General features: G+C 33.4%; 1 protein-coding gene across 1 annotated transcript in view; it reads left to right on the forward strand.

The window, feature by feature from the left end:
* KMT2E (lysine methyltransferase 2E (inactive)) overlaps nt 1–20,420 on the forward strand; it is a 79,806-nt gene that overhangs the window by 34,714 nt on the left and 24,672 nt on the right. Inside the window, exons 3-12 of the mRNA XM_019660124.1 lie at nt 3,636–3,750; nt 4,797–5,026; nt 7,900–7,980; nt 12,492–12,550; nt 13,302–13,474; nt 13,857–13,895; nt 16,920–17,150; nt 17,261–17,391; nt 18,453–18,570; nt 19,518–19,627. Of these exons, the coding sequence (XP_019515669.1) occupies nt 3,636–3,750; nt 4,797–5,026; nt 7,900–7,980; nt 12,492–12,550; nt 13,302–13,474; nt 13,857–13,895; nt 16,920–17,150; nt 17,261–17,391; nt 18,453–18,570; nt 19,518–19,627 (1,287 nt within the window). The remainder of the gene's footprint in view (nt 1–3,635; nt 3,751–4,796; nt 5,027–7,899; nt 7,981–12,491; nt 12,551–13,301; nt 13,475–13,856; nt 13,896–16,919; nt 17,151–17,260; nt 17,392–18,452; nt 18,571–19,517; nt 19,628–20,420) is intronic.

Genomic DNA, 20,420 nt, shown 5'->3' on the forward strand with positions numbered 1-20,420 from the left:
CACTGACGCCAGTGCCTAGTCCACCCTTCAAAGCATTTTGGAACTCTTTTCCTGGAATGGCCATCAGAGCTGTTGTATTACCCTTGATGTCCTGAATGTCATCAAAATGTCTTCCTTTCAATATTTCCTTTATCTCTGGGTAAAGAAAGAAGTCATTGAGGGCCAGATCAGCTGAGTAGGGAGGGTGTTCCAATACAGTTATTTGTTTACTGGCTAAAAACTCTCTCACAGACATTGCCATGTGAGCTGGTGCACTTCGTGATGCAAGAGCCATGAATTGTTAGCAAAAAGTTCAGGTCGTCTTTTTCACACAGCCTTTTCAGCACTTCCAAATAGTAAACTTGGTTAACTGTTTGTCCAGTTGGTACAAATTCATAATGAATAATCCTCTGATACCAAAGAAGGTTAGCAACATTGTTTTGACTCTTGATTTGGATTGATGGAACTTTTTTGGTTGTGGAGAATTGGCTGACTTCCATTGTACTTTATTTCACTGTCATATTGATACACCCATGTTTCGTCACCAGTGATAACACTGCCCAAAACATCGTCTTGCCTCTCCAAAAGGTCTTGGCAAACTTCGAGTCTTTTGCTTTTGTTCATTGGTGAGCTCCTTCAGGACCATTTTTGCAAGCATCTTTCTCATGCCAAGATTTTCAGTTAAGATTTTCCTGTTTTGGGGCCGGCCGAGTGGCGCGATGGTTAAGAACTGGCTTGGGACGCCAGAGGGCCCCGGTTCGGATCCCACATATGAGGGCCAGTGACACTGCCCTCTACAGCTAAGATGCTGAACAACAGTTCAACCTGGAGCTGGGCTGCCGTGAGTTGCCAGCGACAGTGTAGGCTGCAGCCCCTGTAGCAGTGGGTTGCCATGGGCTACCGTATGTAGCCAGCAGCCACAGTGAGCGGCCTTCCAGAAACCGGCGACTGATCTGCCTCTCCCGGGAAGAGCGCAATGATGGTGCCAACTTGGGCCAATGAAGCAACGTCCTCCACAACTAGACTGAAAAACAAAAGGACAGCAACTTGTCTGTTCCCCTTCCCCCAATTCCCCAGCACTGTTCCCATCCCCCTAATTCCCCAATTAAAAAAAAAAAAAAGATTTTCCTGTTTCTGTATCGATGTTTACTTGGTCTGCTATGCTTCTCAGTCAGCTGATGATTTCGATGCACAATTTGATGAATTTTTACAATGTTTTCGTCAGTTCTGCTCATTACTGGCCGCCCTGACCTCTCTTCATCAGTGATGCATTCTCTCCCCTCAGAAAAACATTTAATCCATTTGTACACTGCCATTTTCTTCATGGCATTATCCCCACAAACTTGGACTAACATGTCCCTGATTTCACTTCTACTCTTGCCAAGTTTAACGAGAAATTTAATGTTTGTTTGTTGCTCTAACTCAAGCTCAGACATTCTTGCGATGGCACACAAAAACACGCAACAATAATGAATGCCACTCAGCAAGACACTGCCATACATCGACATGAACACAGCTGTGAGACACTGATATACCAAGGTTATGAAACCTTACCAAACTGTTTGTACAGTGCTGCCAATGTAATTAAGCACACGGTGGCAAGTTTGCAAACTTAATTGTCAGACTTGTATTTATAGTTTTCCCAATCCAGATAAAATTAATTTGCTAATCAAGGGTCATTTTTATTAATGTGCCTAGCACTACAGCAAATTAGCTTATCAGGTTTTTAGGGGAACAGAGGTAGAAAGTTAACTAAAGATCAAAGTCTCATGCAGAAGAGGAAACAGTTTTGTTGAGCATTTACCCCATACTCTTCTTATGGCATTCTATTTTTGCCTTGTATGGTGGTTTTTGTGTACTTTTTTTTTTTTTTTTTTTCCGCTAACCCTACTGTTCTTCCCAAGATCAAAAACTCTTTGAGGGCTATGAGTATGTTTTAGATATCTTTTTCTTCTGCGTAGCATCTAACAAAGCACCTTAAACATGTAGTGAACGTTATCATACAACTATTTCTTGAATTAATTTGTGCGCTCCTTTGACTATAAGGTAAATCCACCAAAAAACTTAGAAAAAAAATCTATGAATGGAATTTATAGATGGAAACAAAGTGGAGGAATAAACTTTCTGGATGTCGTAAAAAATAGTAGTATCCTCTTTCAGCATTACTAGTGTTGCTCTTATCTTAATGCCTAGGAATAGGGACTGTATAATGACACCTCCAGATTCATTCTTTCATATAGTGAAAGCTATGTTAATAGTGATAAGATACAGATTTGAGAAGACTGAGTCAGCAGAAAATGGCAAATGTTTCACTATGGGTATGGTCAGAATACTAAGATAAGTCATTTCTTGACTTTGGTATAGTAAGCTGCTAAATCCAGCCAAATGATGATCATTATCACTTTGTACAGAGTATATTATACTTATGGCTAAGGTTCCCTGCTGTTCTGTCTGCCACATCTTATTGAAGAAATAAATGGATCTGAAGAAAGATAAATAGATCACTAGGGCTTAAGGGGCTGTGTTATAAAGATGATTAATAAGATTGAGAACTATTAAGAAGTCTTAGACTATGAAGAGTGCAAATAGTACTAAGTTCTAATGGAAAGTTTTTGATAAAAGGTACGATAAGCATTACCCTAAAACAATCATCTCAAATGGTGGCGATGGTAAGAGTAATGGCACAGAAGTGAGTCATGTGTATACACAAGGGAGAAATTAATTTCAGTGTTAATTGGCCTCAGAAGTAGGTTCACTACCACACTGATCAATAGGAATTACCAGAGTAGGGCTCAGGAGGATTGCTAGGAGTAAAGAAGTTGAGAAAGTGATGTATATAAAATGCTAGGCCAGGAAGCTTTTACAAGTCAGCCACAGTGGGTGAGTTGTTATTCCCAGTTGTATCAGCAGCTCGCCAAGTCACCATCATTTAACCATTACCAGGCCACAACTGCGGATCTTACCATAGGCTGCTGCTTGTGGTTTTTATAAGCACCCCTTGGTTCGTTGTTTCCTATTTCTTTACTGGTATTTTCAAGGCTTCATTATACCTTGGCACACTGACATATACAGATGCTCCTTGATTTACAATGAGGTTACATCCTGATAAACCCTTCCTAAGTTGAAACTGCATTTAATACACCTACCAAACATCATAGTTTAGCCTAGCCGTTTTCTACTGAATGTATATTGCTTTTGTACCATCCCAAAGTTGAAAAATAGTTAAGTTGAACCACTGAAAGCTGGGGACCATCTGTAGTTTTGAACATTGAAATGTGTACTTCACTTTCAAATTGGGGTCCATATAGAATCAGTGTGTCCTTAGTCCTGTTTAAATTATTTCTACTACTTTTCTCCATCCCTGTGCATAGTGTCCCCATTGCCACCCAGTATATTAAATAATGTTTAATCTCTAGTAATATATTTTTTTAATGATAGAGAGGGAAACTATATTTGAACTCGAAGGTGGGACATTTATTTTACTTAAAAGTTTTGTTATGACATGGAATCTAGGTAGGATGTATCTTATCCACAGGGTGTGTACCTACTATAAAAAAACATTTGTATAGCCAACAAAAAACGTGCTTATAATTTTAAATTATTAAAAGGAAAAAAAATGAATGGAATTCTCTTTGATGCAACTTTTTTCCTTCCAGACCAGAATCCGTAGAAGCTAGCCCTGTGGTAGTTGAGAAATCCAACAGTTATCCCCACCAGTTATATACCAGCAGCTCGCATCATTCACACAGTTACATTGGTTTGCCATATGCGGTAAGTGTCAAGCATTTATCTAGAGGTTAAAAGTAGATGTGTGTGGTATTTGCTTAAAACTGAATATTTTAATAGCATACTTGTTTTGTACTATCTAAGCAATTAGATATTATAATTTATTGTTTAATTTTTCATTGATCTAACTATTCAAGGGATTAAAATTCTATAAGAGGCATTCTCTAGAAGTTTTATTATTACTATTATTATTTTGTATTTTATGCTATTACTAGTTTAGTGTTATAATTCATTTCTTCTTTATAAAAAGACTGTAGGTAGAATTGTAGTACTATTGTTAATTCTAAATTATATAGTAATTTATATAGTAAATTATATAGTTACCATTTATTGAGCACTTATATGCCAGACTCTGTGGTAAGCAGTTTTACATATATTACCTTATTTAATCTTCAAAAACAGTCTCATGAGATAGATATAATTTCCATCCTTATTTCATAGCTGAGAAGACAAAAGCTTATCTACATGAACTTATTCAGTGTTGCATAGATAGTAAGAGGCAGAGCTTAGACTTAAACAGTTGTAGAACTGAACACATTTCTGATATTATTGAGGTACAATTATGAAAGAATTTTACCACTTGTACAAGAATAAAAAATTCCCAAATTTAAAAAAAATTCCTATTAATATTTTATAGTGATAATGTGTCTTTTGTAGTTGTTTTGATTATTCTTTAGCCTCCACATTTCTGAGGTATTTTTTACCTCTGTTCTCACATTTTGCACCTGCTTTTATCTTGAAGGTGGAATTATGTGACAAGAGGACAGTGAAGATATCTTCTGATTTGAGGGGTGAGGGGATGGAATTTAAGGGAGGTCATTGTGAAGGTGACCAAGATTGTAGGTAGACATTTTCACTTACTACTATGGTTTAATATTTAGCTTCACCAAGTCGTTATTTTAAAGCTATTAAGGAAGAAATGAGCCAATCTCATATCTCTTGAATATTCAAATTAAGGATTGAATTTTAAGTTGCTTAGTTCATATCATTGTTGAAATTATATTGTGCTATATTTGTGTTCAATTATCCAGGACCATAATTATGGTGCTCGTCCTCCTCCAACACCTCCAGCCTCCCCTCCTCCATCAGTTCTTATTAGCAAAAATGAAGTAGGCATATTTACCACTCCTAATTTTGATGAAACTTCCAGTGCTACTACAATCAGCACTTCTGAGGATGGAAGTTATGGTACTGATGTAACCAGGTGCATATGTGGTTTTACACATGATGATGGATACATGATCTGTTGTGACAAATGCAGGTAAAATATTTCACGCCATTAGTTCTTTTTTTTTTTTTGGTTGTTTTTTTTACTGCTGCTAACCTTTGATTGTTAATGTTGGGAAAAATAATTAAAGTCACTTTTGAAGGAATTAATGAATGCATTTTAAAGTGAGATTTCTGCTACTATGAATGCCATCTGTTTTGCTCCTAGAAAAAGCCCCTATGGGAAAAAAGCTATCTCAGAGTTGATTAGAATTCCTCATTGCTAACTGAGTAATAGGCAATCAGTTCTGATCATTATTCATATAGGATCACATGTCTGTTTTCACTCATTCAATAGTAATATAACTACATATAGTAGTAAACACGATAGAAATGAGAAGGGAATTGAGTCCTGTATGTCTCCTTTGGAATTATTTGTGCTGTATAGTCAACTGTGATTTTCCAGTTTGGGGGAAATTATACATTTTGATTGATGTTTGTTTGACCTGACTCTCTCACCTCCTTTTGACTTGAACCTTGCAGCACTCTGGAGTCTCCTTGAACCAGAACCACAGTCTCCCCTCCCCCAACCCTGGTTCAACCACCAAGAAAGGCCTCTTCCCCTAGAGAAGGTGTGATTGGGACAGAAAGTGGGGCTTTGTTTTCTTTCTCTCTCTTTTTTTTTTTTTTTTTGGTGGGAGGGAGTTGGGGAGGATGGAAAGGGAATAGTAGGATTTCAGCCTAAAAGTTACTGAGTCCATCCCCTGCATAGTGTGAGAAGCAGAGAGTATTTAAGCAGTGCACTGTAGAGGGTAAGAAAGTTTGATAGCATTAAACAGTTTCCTGAGTCTGGTTCTTATGGCATAGCTTCATTATTTGATTTGAAATAGTATAACATATATCCATATTTGAATGTGAGTGTAAAAATGCATCCTAGAGTCAAATATAAATTACTTTGCATTATTTTTTAATACTGTTCCCATTTATTAGGTTAAATGATTAGGGGTTGGATGTTACTGATATAAACATGCATTTAGGGTTATATTTCAAAAAGTTGATTTATAAAGGGGAGGAAATTAGTCTCAAGTGGAATGTGAAATTTGATATTTTTATTGAAAGTTGTAATATTAATACTTTGAGTTAATATTAATAAAAACATATTTTATCTTTTCAAATTTAAAAATAAATTCTTATTACCTGTGACAGATATCATTACCATGAGCAATCATATCAGTAAATTTATTTAGTAGGTAATTTTAAAAAAACTTCAATGATAACTTGTTTTCCTTATAATTTTTTAATTAGCTACTTGTTAGAAAATCTCAATTCATATTTTAACCAGTCATATAAAATAGCTTTCTCTTAGCTGATCTTGTCTAATGTGATAAATCACAGACCATTTGCAGTGTTTTATTTTAATGCATAATCTAAACAGTGTTTTTCTTTTGATTTAATTACAATGATCTATATAAAATATAGAATTATCTCTATTAGAAAATAGTGAAATAGTCCTTAGGATTTATACCTATCTACAAATTCTTGAAGGACCAGTTCACGGTTTTTGGATTACTCAAGGTATTTACTTCTCAGCACCTGCTCACTTTGTTATGAATCTGATTTTTATTATATTTTTCTACTGCTTAACCTGTAGTGTATTGCAAGGCTTAATCTTCTCTTATTTTATATTGCCTCGGTATTTTCATGTACCTACTGCCCATACTCATCTTTCAAGTTTGACATCTAGAGCTCTGATCATTTAATCATTTTGTAGTTCTGTTTCTCCTGTTGTCTGCATGACATCATTGTTTATCCCCCAAATTCAACTTAATTTGTTATTGTAGCCCTCCTTGTCAGGTGCTCTGCTTTTTTTTTTGCTTTTTCCTCCCGACATCTTTGGTATATATTCCATTAGCCTCCACATTCTACCAGCTCTTATCCCAAGATACTCAGTTAAGAAGTAAAGAACACTACAATAGCAGTTAATAGCTTATATGTCAGAATGGCTAATTTTTTGTGAAGAATAATTAAAATTGTTTTTAGAAACAGGTACTGTATATATATTGACTTTAGACCAATTTAGTCTTGGCAATAAAATATAATAATAAATTGAGGTTTGCCTCATGCTGGTCCATGTATTCCATTAAAAATAGAGAACAGAGTAGGTTTCATCTCTAGACTCATAGAATATTTCGTGGATTCTTTAATGTCACCTTCTCTGCCATCATTCTAGTTCTGTCCTTCTTTAACTGAGCTCTGGAATGTTGGGAAAAGCCTCTTATTTGGCTTTTCTGCTTCCAATTGCTTAACTTCTTTGAATTAATAACTGTATAAAGCATCTCTAGTTGCTACCTGTTGCCAATTAGAGGAAATCTACACACATCCTGACATTACAAGTCTTATTAATATGATTTTACTTTACCTAATCCATGTTTACCCCTCTGTATTTCTCAGAATGAACATTCCTCTTCATACATGTTAACCGACTCTGGCTGTTGTTCCTCATTTCTGCCTACTTGAGAAAACATTGCTATAATAATATCTTCCTAATTTCCCAAACGAGGCTCTGTTCAAGTTCATTATTCTTCAGGGTGCTTTTTCCATTAACTCCAAGTAGCGTGGACCTCTCTACTTTGTGATTGCGAATAATGTTTGTAATGTATACCTTTTACAGTTTAAAATTATATTTGCTTTATAAATTTATATTCTATATAACATTCTATATTTGTCCTCTTGTTTTTACATTTCAAAGTTTTAGCTCCCTGAGGACATATTTTTGTGCATTCCTCACAGCACGTTTTACAGTACTAAACTCAAAGTAGACACTTCAAGTGACAGTTAAATGGAATATTAAATTCTAATTTAAGGATGATTTTAATAATATACATGTTCTGTGTTTTTTTTTTTCTTTTTTCTTTTTTCTTTTATAAGTGTTTGGCAACATATTGACTGCATGGGGATTGACAGGCAGCATATTCCTGATACATATCTATGTGAACGTTGTCAGCCTAGGTAAGTTATGCATACTGATAAGATTGCCAGTAATTTTACACAAGTAATCTTTAGTTAATAGAAGTTTATGTATGAATTCTAGATGAAACAATTAATGGATTACTGTATTTCACCAATTCAAATACACTTTTTGTTTTTATGTTTTTATTTTTCTATTCTGACATCTCTAAAATCAGGAAGAATTTTTCCATTATTAATGTGTTATGATTTACTTTGTAGGGTTTTTACTTTATTAATGATGCATAAAATAATAGTGCATCTTCTAAGTGATGGTATCTTTTTTCACCGGAATGCACTATGTTAAAGAGTTACTAGAAGGACATTCTCTTGCAGAATTTCATAGGTCTATAATATCTTTCCACCTGTTCGCAGTGTTTTGTTTTTTTTAATCTTTTTTTTATTATGGACTTTTCAAACTTACATAAAAATAAAATAGTATAATGAACCTGCGTATTGCCACTACCTTGCTTCAACAATTATCAACAGTCTTTTTTATCAACAGTCTTGTTTCATTTATACTGCCATATATTTCTTCTCCCCTTCATATTGTTTAATGTAAATCCCAGATATTTCATTCATATGTATCCTTATGTATTTCAATATATATGTATTTATGTGTATATATTTCAGTATATATCTATAAAAGAATTCTGTTTTAAAAACCATAAACACAAAATCACTATTATACATGCAACAAAATCTATTATCATTCAGCCATTGTGAAAATATTAATTGGTTGATATGCATCTTTTAAGTCTCTAGTAATCTAAACCTACTCACCTTACATCAATCCCAGTCTCCTTTGCAATTTGTTATTTAAAAGAACTGAATTGGTTATCCTGATGAGTTTGCTGATTGCATTACCATGGTTTAAAATGTTTGTCTTCTGTATTTCTATAAATAGGTGTGTGATAAGATTTAGGTTCCTTTTTTTCCCCTCTCTCTCTTTATGAGTCTGTTTTATAGACTGTGTTCTATCAAGTGACATGTAATATCTGTTTGTCTCTGATGGGACCCATTGATAGTGATTCTTTAGATCCATTAATTTATTAGGAGTTGCAAATTAGTGACATGTTCATTCTATTGCTCATCCTATATTAGCTGGAAAATTTCTATAGGAAAACATGCCCCCATATTAATTATTCAGTTCTCTTAAGATATATTTCAATGAGGAAAATGAAGGATAAATATTTGTTTGTGGATCTTAGCCTCTATTTACCAGTTTTCAGAATAATGAAAAAAGATTTTAAGAATCATGATGAACTCTCAGGGATTTAAATGTATTGGGTGTCATTCTATTACAGTTATCCTTATTGATGTTCAAATTTTGCCCCATTTTTGGTCAATGGGAACCTCTTTTAAGTTGGCTCTTGAGTCCTTTTTAAAATACCCTAGTGTGGTACTTGATAGTTTTTGTGCTAATATGACAAGGTGTCTCAAGCTTATCTTATATTGTACATCTATGCCCCAAACTCACAATTGGTTTTCAAGACCAGAATCTCAGGGCTAGTCACGCTTTGCTTCTTCCTACTGGATTGATAACTGTTCCTAGATCTTTTTAGTAGATAAAGCCCGGAAATATGTTTTTGTCTGTTTGTTTATTTTTAAGATAAAATACATGAGTTTATACTGATAATTGCAAAATTAAATTGCAATTAAATATATTGAGGTAAAATTTTGGTATATAACATTATATGTTTCAGGTGTACAGCATTGTAATTTGACATCTGTATACCATTTAACCATTTCTGTGTTCCATCTGTATCTCCTTTTATCCTCGTTCTCAACAACACAGACAATACTGTAATTAGATATCACAATACTCAGTTGCCTAATTCTACAGACGAACACAACAGTCTCAATAATAACAATACCAACATTAACACCAACAATATGATTGTGTAAAACAGTTTAGAACTTTTTCTTTCCTTAGTTTCCACAAGGGATGTGTAGTTAATTTATTGTATTTAAAGTCCCTTGAAAGAATTTCACTATGTTGTTATAATACCAAGTGGATACATACTCATACTGATGAGGGTTTTTTTTGTTTTTGTTTTAATTAAACCTTTTAAGTTATTTGCAGATTCACATGTAGTTGTGAAACAATACAGACATTTTGTGTACCTTTACCCAGTTTATTCCAGTGGTAACATCTTGCAAAACTGTTAATACAATATCACAAGCAGGGTATTGACATGGATACAATCAAGATATAAAACTTTCCATCACAAGGATTCCTCATGTTACCTTTTATAGCCACACCCACCTCATCCCTCCCATCCCTGACCTTTGACAACCATTAATCTATACTCCATTTCTATAATTTGTCCTTTCAAGAATGTTATATATAAATGGAACCATACAGTATGTGACCTTTGGGATTGGCTTTTTTCACTCAGTGTAATTCCCTGGGGAGCCAGCCAATTTGTTGCATATATATCAGTATTTCATTCTTTTATATTGCTGGGTGTATGTGTACCTGTTTGTTTCACCATTCACCCATTGAAGGATATTTGGGTTATTTCCACTTTTTGACTATTACAAATGAAATTGATAAAAACATTTGTGTACAGGCTTTGAACCTAAGTTTTGTTTTCTCTGGACTAAATGCCCACGAGTGCAATTGCTTGGTCATATGGTAGTTGCATGTTTAGTTTTATAAGAAATTGTCAAACCGTTTTGCAGCATGGTTGTACCATTTTACATTCCTATCAAAATGTATGAGCAATCTTGTTATTTCTGATTTTTAAGGATTGCTTTTTATACTTTATTTTCTATAATTATATATTTGTATAATTATGTAAGAAGTAGTCAAAATTTTTCTAAAGTCAAATATTTAAAGCAAGGTATATTCAAGTAAGTGTAACTTCTATCCCTGTTACTTCTACCCGAGAAATAACAATTTTTTAAAAATTGATTATTCCTTCCATTGTTTGTTTTCTTATTAGAAATAGATATGTATGTATTTATGTGTATTGCCTCCCTTACTTAGTTAGGTATATAGAGTTTTTGACACATCTTTTTTTGTCTTAAAAATATATGCTGAAGATAACTTCATAGTAGTATATAGAGATTGACTTATTTCTCTCTCTGGCATCAAGGTGCTTCATCTTTGTCAAATATAGTTAATTTACCCAGTCCTTCTTGAGTGGACATTCAAGTTTTTTCCAGTCTTTTGTAATTGCAAATAGAAATGGGATTGTTCAGTAGAAGGGTAAATATAAATGTAAAATTTTGTCAGATATCACCAAATTCCCCTCCATTTGGAGCTGCTCAATTTTGAATTCCCACCAGTAACGGATAAACATGCCTATTTTCCCAAGCCTTACAAGAGTGTTTGGCAGACTTGGGTTTTTGCCAATTTAACTAGGTGAGAAATGGTAATCTTAGTGTTAGTTATAGTTTGCATTTTTTTCCTATGAGTGAGGCTTTTCTATGTGATTTTGTTTCACTTCATGATAGTTAGTAGCCTTTTGCATTTAGTTTTTCATAGGGTAATGTTGATGAATTCAGTTAAGAGTTGTTTAGAAACTGACCATTAGGGAGGGCAGTCAATTGAGCGATATCTGCTTATCACTCTGTGATAACTAGTATAGTTTTCAGTTAGGTATAGGACAGTTACATATCCTAGTAGACTGTAAGGCAAGTCTGCTACTGAGTTGTAGGCATTTCAGTCTGAAGCCCTAATTCTAGAGCCATCTAAAAATAATATCTAGTGTTATTTGACCTCTAGACTAATAAGTTAGGCAGTGAAAACATTGTGGGGGAGGGGGGGAATAAAACACTTACTATAGATCAGGGGTCAGCAAAGTTTTGAGATGGAAGAGCCAATCCTGACCCTCACAACAATTTAAAAGTTATTCGAGAGCCATAAATATATTTTGCAAATAAGGAAAATTTAAAGTAATATTATAAATGAAACTATGATAGTTTTATTTTCATTTTCAATTTTACTTCAGAGCCACATGTACGTTCCCAAAGAGCCGCATGTGGCTTGCAAGCTGCAGTTTGCTGACCCCTGCTATAGATGATGTACTTCATGAGTGGAGGCTGAGGGAGGTTAATGAAATATTTTACTTCATTATTAACTGTTAAGTGTTTACTAATTCAAAAGTGGGAATAATTTTAGGCAAATAGTATAATGCAAATAGATTCTAATTTAGTGTCATACATTTATTTTAAGAAGTTTAATTTGTGATTTTAGTTACATTGTTAACATTTTTTCCCAGACTTTTTGCTTTAATATTCAGTTAAAAAAAATGTACTAGTTTCCTAAGTAAAAAATTATTTTCTTAACAGAGTGCAATTAGTCACTTAACTGGCATCTCCTGCTAATAATGCTAGATCAAATCTAAACTCTAAGGCAAGGGATAGTATGTATATTTTATACTGGTTTTTTTTTTTTCCCACTGAGAACATTAGAGAAATTGTAAAGTTTATCATATTTAAATCTGATTTGTATCTAAATTTATGAAACTTTGATAAATAATCATGTTAATATTCTAATGTAGGAGTTTGGATAAAGAGAGGGCGGTGCTACTACAACGTCGGAAAAGGGAAAACATGTCAGGTGGGTGAAAAGGATCTCTATGAAATTAGGATTAGTGTGAGTGAGAGAATAAGTGGCCTGCACAGTTTTAGTCAGATATAAACATCTTACTGAGGAATATTGATGGTATATATAATTTAATGGGGCTCCATTAGTTTATCATTTGGAATAGTATTTCTTTCATTTTTAGGAACAGAATTTACAAGTATAAAATTTGCTACAACTTTCATTTGGGCTTAAAACATATTGATACCAGTACATCTGGTTTTGAATAATCATAGTTTATTGAGCTGTTCCTGTTTGATGGACATTTGGATCGTTTCCAGTATTATTTTTGTTTTGTTTTTATTACAAATAGTACCTTCAACAAAACTCTCTTGGATAAGTTTTTTGTGCTTTTGCCATTTTATTTTTGGATAGACCCCTAGAAACGGAAATGTAGGGTGAAAGGGTAAGTGCATATAGAATTTGCTAGACATGGCTACCCTTTGGAGGGAATTGTGAATTTCTGCTGGCATTGTATGCAAGTGCCTGTTTTCCACAGTCACACCATCAGTGTGTTGTCAGACTTTTGTGTCCTTTCTTGTTTAATGTATGAGAACTGATATTTGTTGTTTGCATTTAAGTGTATCTTACTGTGAGTGAGGAAGTGAAAAAAAATGTATTTATTCTTCAGAAAGATGTAGATACAATAGTTTCTCATGTGGAATGCTGTTTTATTGTTTGCAATAGAAGTATTACACATGCAGTAATTGTTATTTTGCCTTTGAAGATGGTGATACCAGTGCAACTGAGAGTGGTGATGAAGTTCCTGTGGAATTATATACTGCATTTCAGCATACCCCAACATCGATTACTTTAACTGCTTCAAGAGTTTCCAAGGTTAATGATAAAAGACGGAAAAAAAGTGGAGAGAAAGAACAAAACATTTCAAAATGTAAAAAAGTAAGTTTTCTGTTTTTCTAGATGAGCAGATAGGAAGTGGTGGGAGCTGAGTTCTATAGGAATCACTAGATTTTTTATACCCATTCAGTTTTTATCAAATGTTTTTCCATGGTTGTAATATTGAGCACACAGAAAATTTAGAATTTTTCTTAGCATTGTATTATATACACATTTTCATGTTCTTACAGTTTGCATTCTATTTTTAATAGTAGAATAGTATTCTAGTAGATGACTTTACCTACTTTACCCCTAGTTCTGGTGGTATTGGTTATTACCAAACTTTCTGTTATTATGAGACTTCAGTAAAAAGCTTCAGTGAACCAATTGATTCTTAAGTATTAATTATATCTAGTTAAAAACTCAGAATTCCATTTTATTTCAGGCCTTTCGTGAAGGATCTAGGAAATCATCAAGAGTTAAGGTAAATGCATAAAATTTAAACCTTTATTATGATTGTCAATTATTCAGGAGCTTACTAAGTAGTTGTTTGTTCATAATCTTTATGCTTTCTTCATTGTGTGTCATTTCATTGCTTATTATATAATATCTTTACCAGAAGTGGGACCACAGAGAATTCTAATTGGATTGATATACCATTCTTAGTGTTTAGCACTGTTAAAATATTAAGTTAAAGGAGGAGGTATATAAGCAATTTCTAATATTAAAATTTTAGGTTTTCTGAATTTCACTTATCATTGCATTCCATGTCTCCATTACCACTTGGTGTTAGTACACTAGACATATGAATGCAAAATCACACTTGGAATTTGGAATTTGAAATTTGTTCTTTTGCATACTTACGATTCTAGTGATTTAGTCAAGTCAGTTGTTACAAACCACTATAAAAAATCACCATAGATCCACCACATAAGTAGTCACTAGCCACTTGTACCTTGAATTAATTAGAATACATCCTCAATTTTGTAGATGCCAAGATTGCTGAGAGAAACAAGGCTCCCCAGCTCTGCCTCTCCCTAAAAGATAGGTTTGTGTTGGATCACAGAGGTCAGCTATACAGTGTTACTATAGCTTTTTAAATTAGGTAGTAAAGGATAATGGGTTTTTCAAGTTGTCAGATATTAAAATAGGTGTGGGAAGCATGTTCCATTATATCTGTTGTCCCCGTGGTGTAAAGCATAATAATTACTCATTATTCCACATTCGTGGAAAACAAGTCATTAAACAGTTGTCCAATGATTTTCTTGCAGACTTTTGTAATTCTTTCTCAAGAATGTTAATACATAGTATCATTCAGCATGCTTCAAGTCCAAAGTTTCATAAAATGTTCTTCATATGTTAAAGCTGCGATTTTATACTTACTCTGTTAAAATTGGATTTATGGTATTTTTCTCTTGACACAGAATAAAGAGGTCTGAAAAAGTTTTTGGTTAAGCTCTGGGAATTATTGATACCCCAGTAGTTTTCCTTTCTTCCCAGTTTATCTAATCACTTAGGCTTAATGAGGAAGGAACATGTTTTACCTAATTGAAATATTTTCATTTATTACATGAAGTAGTGACTAAGGAAGTAAAAATTTTAAAATGCTTTATGCATCTTTTAAAAATCTTTTCCTTAACTTGATATCTCTTTAAGATCAATACAATTCTAATAAGTAATTCTGTAGTATGTATAAGGTTCAAGAGATATAGAAAAGCTGTATTAAAGATATGGCAGGTCATTAGAGGGTTTTTTTGGCGGGGGTGGCACAAAACAGAAAGAAAAAATTGAAAACTGAATAGATTTCTTTTAAAAAGCTGAGGAAAGTCTTAATACATAGTGCCTCATATTTGTATAAAAATGTTCTTTATCAAGTGGTCACTATAATGTAGACTATGTAAGTACATAAAATATGAATTGGTAAAATAAACCTACTCCCATCAAATAACTGAGCAACTTACTATACAGTTGACCTTTGAACAATGCCGGGTTTAGGGGCACCAACCCCCTGTACGGTCAAAAATTCGAATATATCTTTTGACTCCCCTAAAACTTACGTTGTCCCTTGGTGTCCGAGGAGGATTGGTTCCAGGATCCCCCGCTGAAATAAAGTCCCCTATATAAAGTGGCAGAGATCAATGCGTATAGTCGGCCTTCCGCATCCTCAGACACCCAGCTGCAGATCAAAAACAGTACAGGTATTTATTGAAAAAAACCACATATAAATGGACGACCCATGCATTTTGAACCTGGGTTGTTCATGGTTCAACTATAGTTTGTTTTATTGTGGAAAAGAATACTTTTTGTCATACATACAGATTAGTTACTTATATGGAAGGTTGACTGATGTAAATTTTAGTGTTTCTGTACACGTACATGTCTAACAGGATATATGAGGATCTTGATGAAATCTACATGTGATGTTAAAATTTCAGAGTTAGGTTGTACATATATAGAAAATGTGTTTTCTCATGAAAGTGTTTAAAATTGTAGAAAGAAAATGAGCAGTATTTACAACTAAATTAAAATTTCACATGTTAAATCTGTTACAAGTTTGAATTATGCTAACGATAATACACAATATATGTCCTTGTTACTTGTATTAGTTGATTTTCATCCTAAGGTTGCAAATAAGAATTGTGAGGGTTCAGGTTTTTAATAAGTTTATAAGTTTTTTAAATGTGTGGTAATTGCCTTCCTATAAATTGCATTCCAATGAAAAAAGTTTCCCTATTTGTTTTGTAACATTAAGAAGAGAGGTGGTAACTTTATACTATTTGGCAGTTAGCGTAGCATTTTACAGATTTTAATGGAGGCTATAGAGGAGGAGCAAGCACTTGAGCTTGAATGAAGGTCCTTGCCCTCATTAAAACCCTTGAATTTAGGCTGTGGACCATTTGGGTCATTTCAGATTCTGTGAAATATTTTATTCTCATGTCAAATTTATCATGTGGACAATTAGAATTATACTAAATTAAGATATCAAAGTATATTTGTGTTATAAAACATGTTAAAATTATAGTAGTATATCAGAAAATAAGTTTATACTTAATATGCAGTATGTGTAGTATACATAATAATAGCATATTTATTCTGGTTAAATAGAACTATGAGTACAGAATAGATATTAGCAGTCTTTGAAATAAAAAATTTCATATGCTGTCTTTCTTTAAACTTTAGCCAACAGTGACTCCGAACTTTTGGGTAGTTGCAATTTTATTGATAGCCTCCATTTGGCTACAATAGTGACAGTGACGCTTGAATTTCTACTATTCTGATTTAACCCGGCTTCCTTCAGTTTTCCAACTCATATTTGTGTGGCCTACAGCGTAAAAATGTAGTAAGGTACTCATTTATGGTCTTTTCAAGGGGACCAACTTAGAAAGCCTAACATTATTTCTAGTTTGTATTATATTCTTTTATATAGATTGTCATTTATTTTGTGTATGTGTGTATCTATAAATACTTTTAAGTCCAGATATCAATGCTTAGTTTGCTATGATTTCAGGGTTCGGCACCAGAGATTGATCCTTCATCTGATGGTTCAAATTTTGGATGGGAGACAAAAATCAAAGCATGGATGGATCGATATGAAGAGGCAAATAATAATCAATATAGCGAGGGTGTTCAGAGGGAGGCACAAAGAATAGCTCTGAGATTAGGCAATGGAAATGACAAAAAAGAAATAAATAAATCAGATTCGAATACCAACAATTTGCTTTTCAAACCTCCTGTAGAGGTAAATATATCATTTGCCAAAAAGTTATAAAACAAAACCTTTTTCTACTATTAAGTAGTTAGACTGAAAGCAATCAGGTTTAATTAATCTCAACAATTCTCTGATTTTAGAGCCATATACAAAAAAATAAGAAAATTCTGAAATCTGCAAAGGATTTGCCTCCTGATGCACTCATCATTGAATACAGAGGGAAGTTTATGCTAAGAGAACAATTTGAAGCAAATGGATATTTCTTCAAGAGGTACATTGATTTCCCATGTTAGTTTTCTATAGTTATATATTGAATTTTTGGCTATTTTACCAGGATGCTGTGTTTATGTGTATTTTGTTTTCCTAAGTGATCATATTAATATTTCAAGCTGTAGTGTGGTTGAACAGTGACTGATGATAATTTTTGCACTATAATAAAATGTAACAACATAAAAAATGCAGATCTATTCCTCAGTGTCTTACCCATTTCTGCCTTGCTGACGCTCCTAAAACAATCTACTGCAAAGATAAACTGCAGCAGTATAGGTGGATGTTAATTAAAAACTCTGATTACTAAAGATTAATAAGGAACTCTTTCCATCCAGGACCCTTCCTGATTCCTTGTAACATAATTGCTAGAACCTGAAAAGACCATTGGTGACTATCACAAGCCAAACCCTTCGTCTTTTATTAGATGATGTTAGATTTGGTCTTACATTATTGCCACCACTTTGAATTCCCACTTTCTCAGTATGGAATGGCTTTGGAGGCCTCTCCTATGGTTTGTGATGTTGCTGGAGGGGGAGGGAAGGTTGGGATTGATGTGATCCTATGGTAGTCATTGCTTCCCTGCAGTCTAGAAATATGTTTGTATCTAGGGAGAATACATTCTCAGTCTATATACTATAATGATTAAAAATATTTTTTAGTTATAACTTGAATTTTTGCTTAAAATATGAAAGATATACAAGAATGCTTCCCTTTTATATAGATTTGATCTGAAACAGCTATAAATCAAACACTTAAATTCACTAGGAAATAAGGACTTTAAAGGTATCCAATTATGAATCTTTATGTAAAGGCAATAGTCACTCCCTTTTTATCTCTTCGTAAATTTGAATTTCCACCTTCAATTAATTACCTTTGGTTTAGGTAAGGTTATAGGAAGAGGTAAAAGTCTTACTAGCATGAATTAGACTCGTACCTTAAGCACGGGTTCTGATATCACACTGCTTTATATTCAAATTTTGGCTTCACTACTTACTGTGAGTCTTTTAGAAGTTTCTTAAACTCAAAATGTTAATAGTTTATAATGCATTTCTTTCTTTGTAGACCATACCCTTTTGTTTTATTCTATTCTAAATTTCATGGGCTAGAAATGTGTGTTGATGCAAGGACTTTTGGGAATGAGGCTCGATTCATCAGGCGTTCTTGTACACCCAATGCAGAGGTAAGCTCACATAAACCTTTGTGGGAGGCGGGGGCATGGGTTCATGGGGTCTGAGTATTAACCACACAAGTCTGGTAGCCCCAGACACTTTTAACTACTGATTGATGTTATACTGCCCAGCATCTTTCCGCTGTGAAAATGGAAGTGATGTTGGCTAAGATCTTAAAAATTACTTTGCACATTAAAGAAATTGTGATGTTTCTCCTAAGAGGAAATACTGAACTTCTGTTTATCCTAGAAGCTCTAAATTTGGCTCAAATAAATGTTTTGATTTGATCAAAGTAGATGACAAAGCTGAAAGCTAAAATAAATTTTACATGCTACTATAAAATTTTTAATAAAATTGTGTTTTAATGTGGAGTATAAAGTAATATTTTTGGTTTTGTTTTACACGGAACAAACATTTTTAATTTTATAGTTGTGTAATGTTACAGTTAAGAGTATAGGTTTTGAAGCTAGACTTACTACAATAGATTCATGTCTTCTCTTTGACTAACTAGCTTTATAACCTTGTCTATACTTCAGTTTTATCTGTAAAAAGGTGTTACAAGGACTAAAGGTATTAATACATGTAAAGTACCTAGGACAGTATTTGTCATAGAAAAGTATAGTGTTAACTACCATTATGGCATTTCATCAAATCAAAGATACAACTCCTAATTCCAGATATGCTAAAAGATGAAAAAATATGAATCACAGACTTGATAAAATAACAGTATTTTTAATGCTACATGGGCTGTGGTGCTCACATCAAGCTTGCATTGATACACCTCTTTCTCAGTTGATAACCACTTATTATGGTTACAAGTCTTATAATTAATCGTATGTTTTCCATGTTGTATTTGTGAATTACTTTGAAAAGACTAGTTTTCAAAATTTCAGGATGAGATGCTTCTAAAGGTAGAAAGTAATTCATACAAATACAAAATTATTCTTTTAACTAACAGGTGAGGCATGAAATTGAAGATGGAACCATACATCTTTACATTTATTCTATACAAAGTATTCCAAAGGGAACTGAAATTACTATTGCCTTTGATTTTGACTATGGGAATTGGTAAGTTCAAATCTGTTAATATGATACCTATTGTTTCAAATTAGTTCCTTTAATGTCCGCAAAAAATTTTAGGTACTGTCATTACTTTTATAGCTTTTTAAATTTTATTTATCCAAAGCCATTAAAAGTACTTGAAAACAAACATTTTGGTATCAGCTTCCATTACAGCAATGTTGCTTAGTTCTTTTCTAACCTTTCCTTAATTACTGTTGAAATGTAAATGCTAATAATAATTATAATTAGTAATCCCAGTTTAGCCATACAACACTGATCTTGTTTGTGTAAGAATTTTCCCCTTCTTTTCTTTGTATTTTTTTTATTTAAGTGTAGTTGGTGTGCGATATTGGTTATGTTAGATTCAGATATACAATATAGTGATTGGACATTTTTATACCTTACAGTGTGATCAGCCCACTAATTCTAGTAATCGTCTGTCATCTTGCAAACATCACAATATTATTGACTATATTCCCCTTCACCCTTTCACACTTTCCCCCATCCTTCTGGCAACCATCCCTTTGGTCTCTGTTTCTAAGAGTCGGTTTTTGTTTTTTGTCTGTTCATTTTGTTTTTTTAGATTCCACATATAAGTGAAACCATATGGTATTTGTTTTTCTCTGACTTCATTTAGCATACCTTTGAGATCCATCATCCATGTTGTCACAAGTGGCAAGATTTCATTTTTTTAATTACTGTGTAATATTCCTCTGTGTGTGTGTGTGTGTGTGTGTGTGTGTGTGTGTGTGTGTGTGTATTTATACTACATCTTTATCCAATCATCTATCGATGGACA

Source organism: Hipposideros armiger, unplaced genomic scaffold (genome assembly GCF_001890085.2).
Source record: "Hipposideros armiger isolate ML-2016 unplaced genomic scaffold, ASM189008v1 scaffold_312, whole genome shotgun sequence".
Taxonomy (NCBI): domain Eukaryota; kingdom Metazoa; phylum Chordata; class Mammalia; order Chiroptera; family Hipposideridae; genus Hipposideros; species Hipposideros armiger.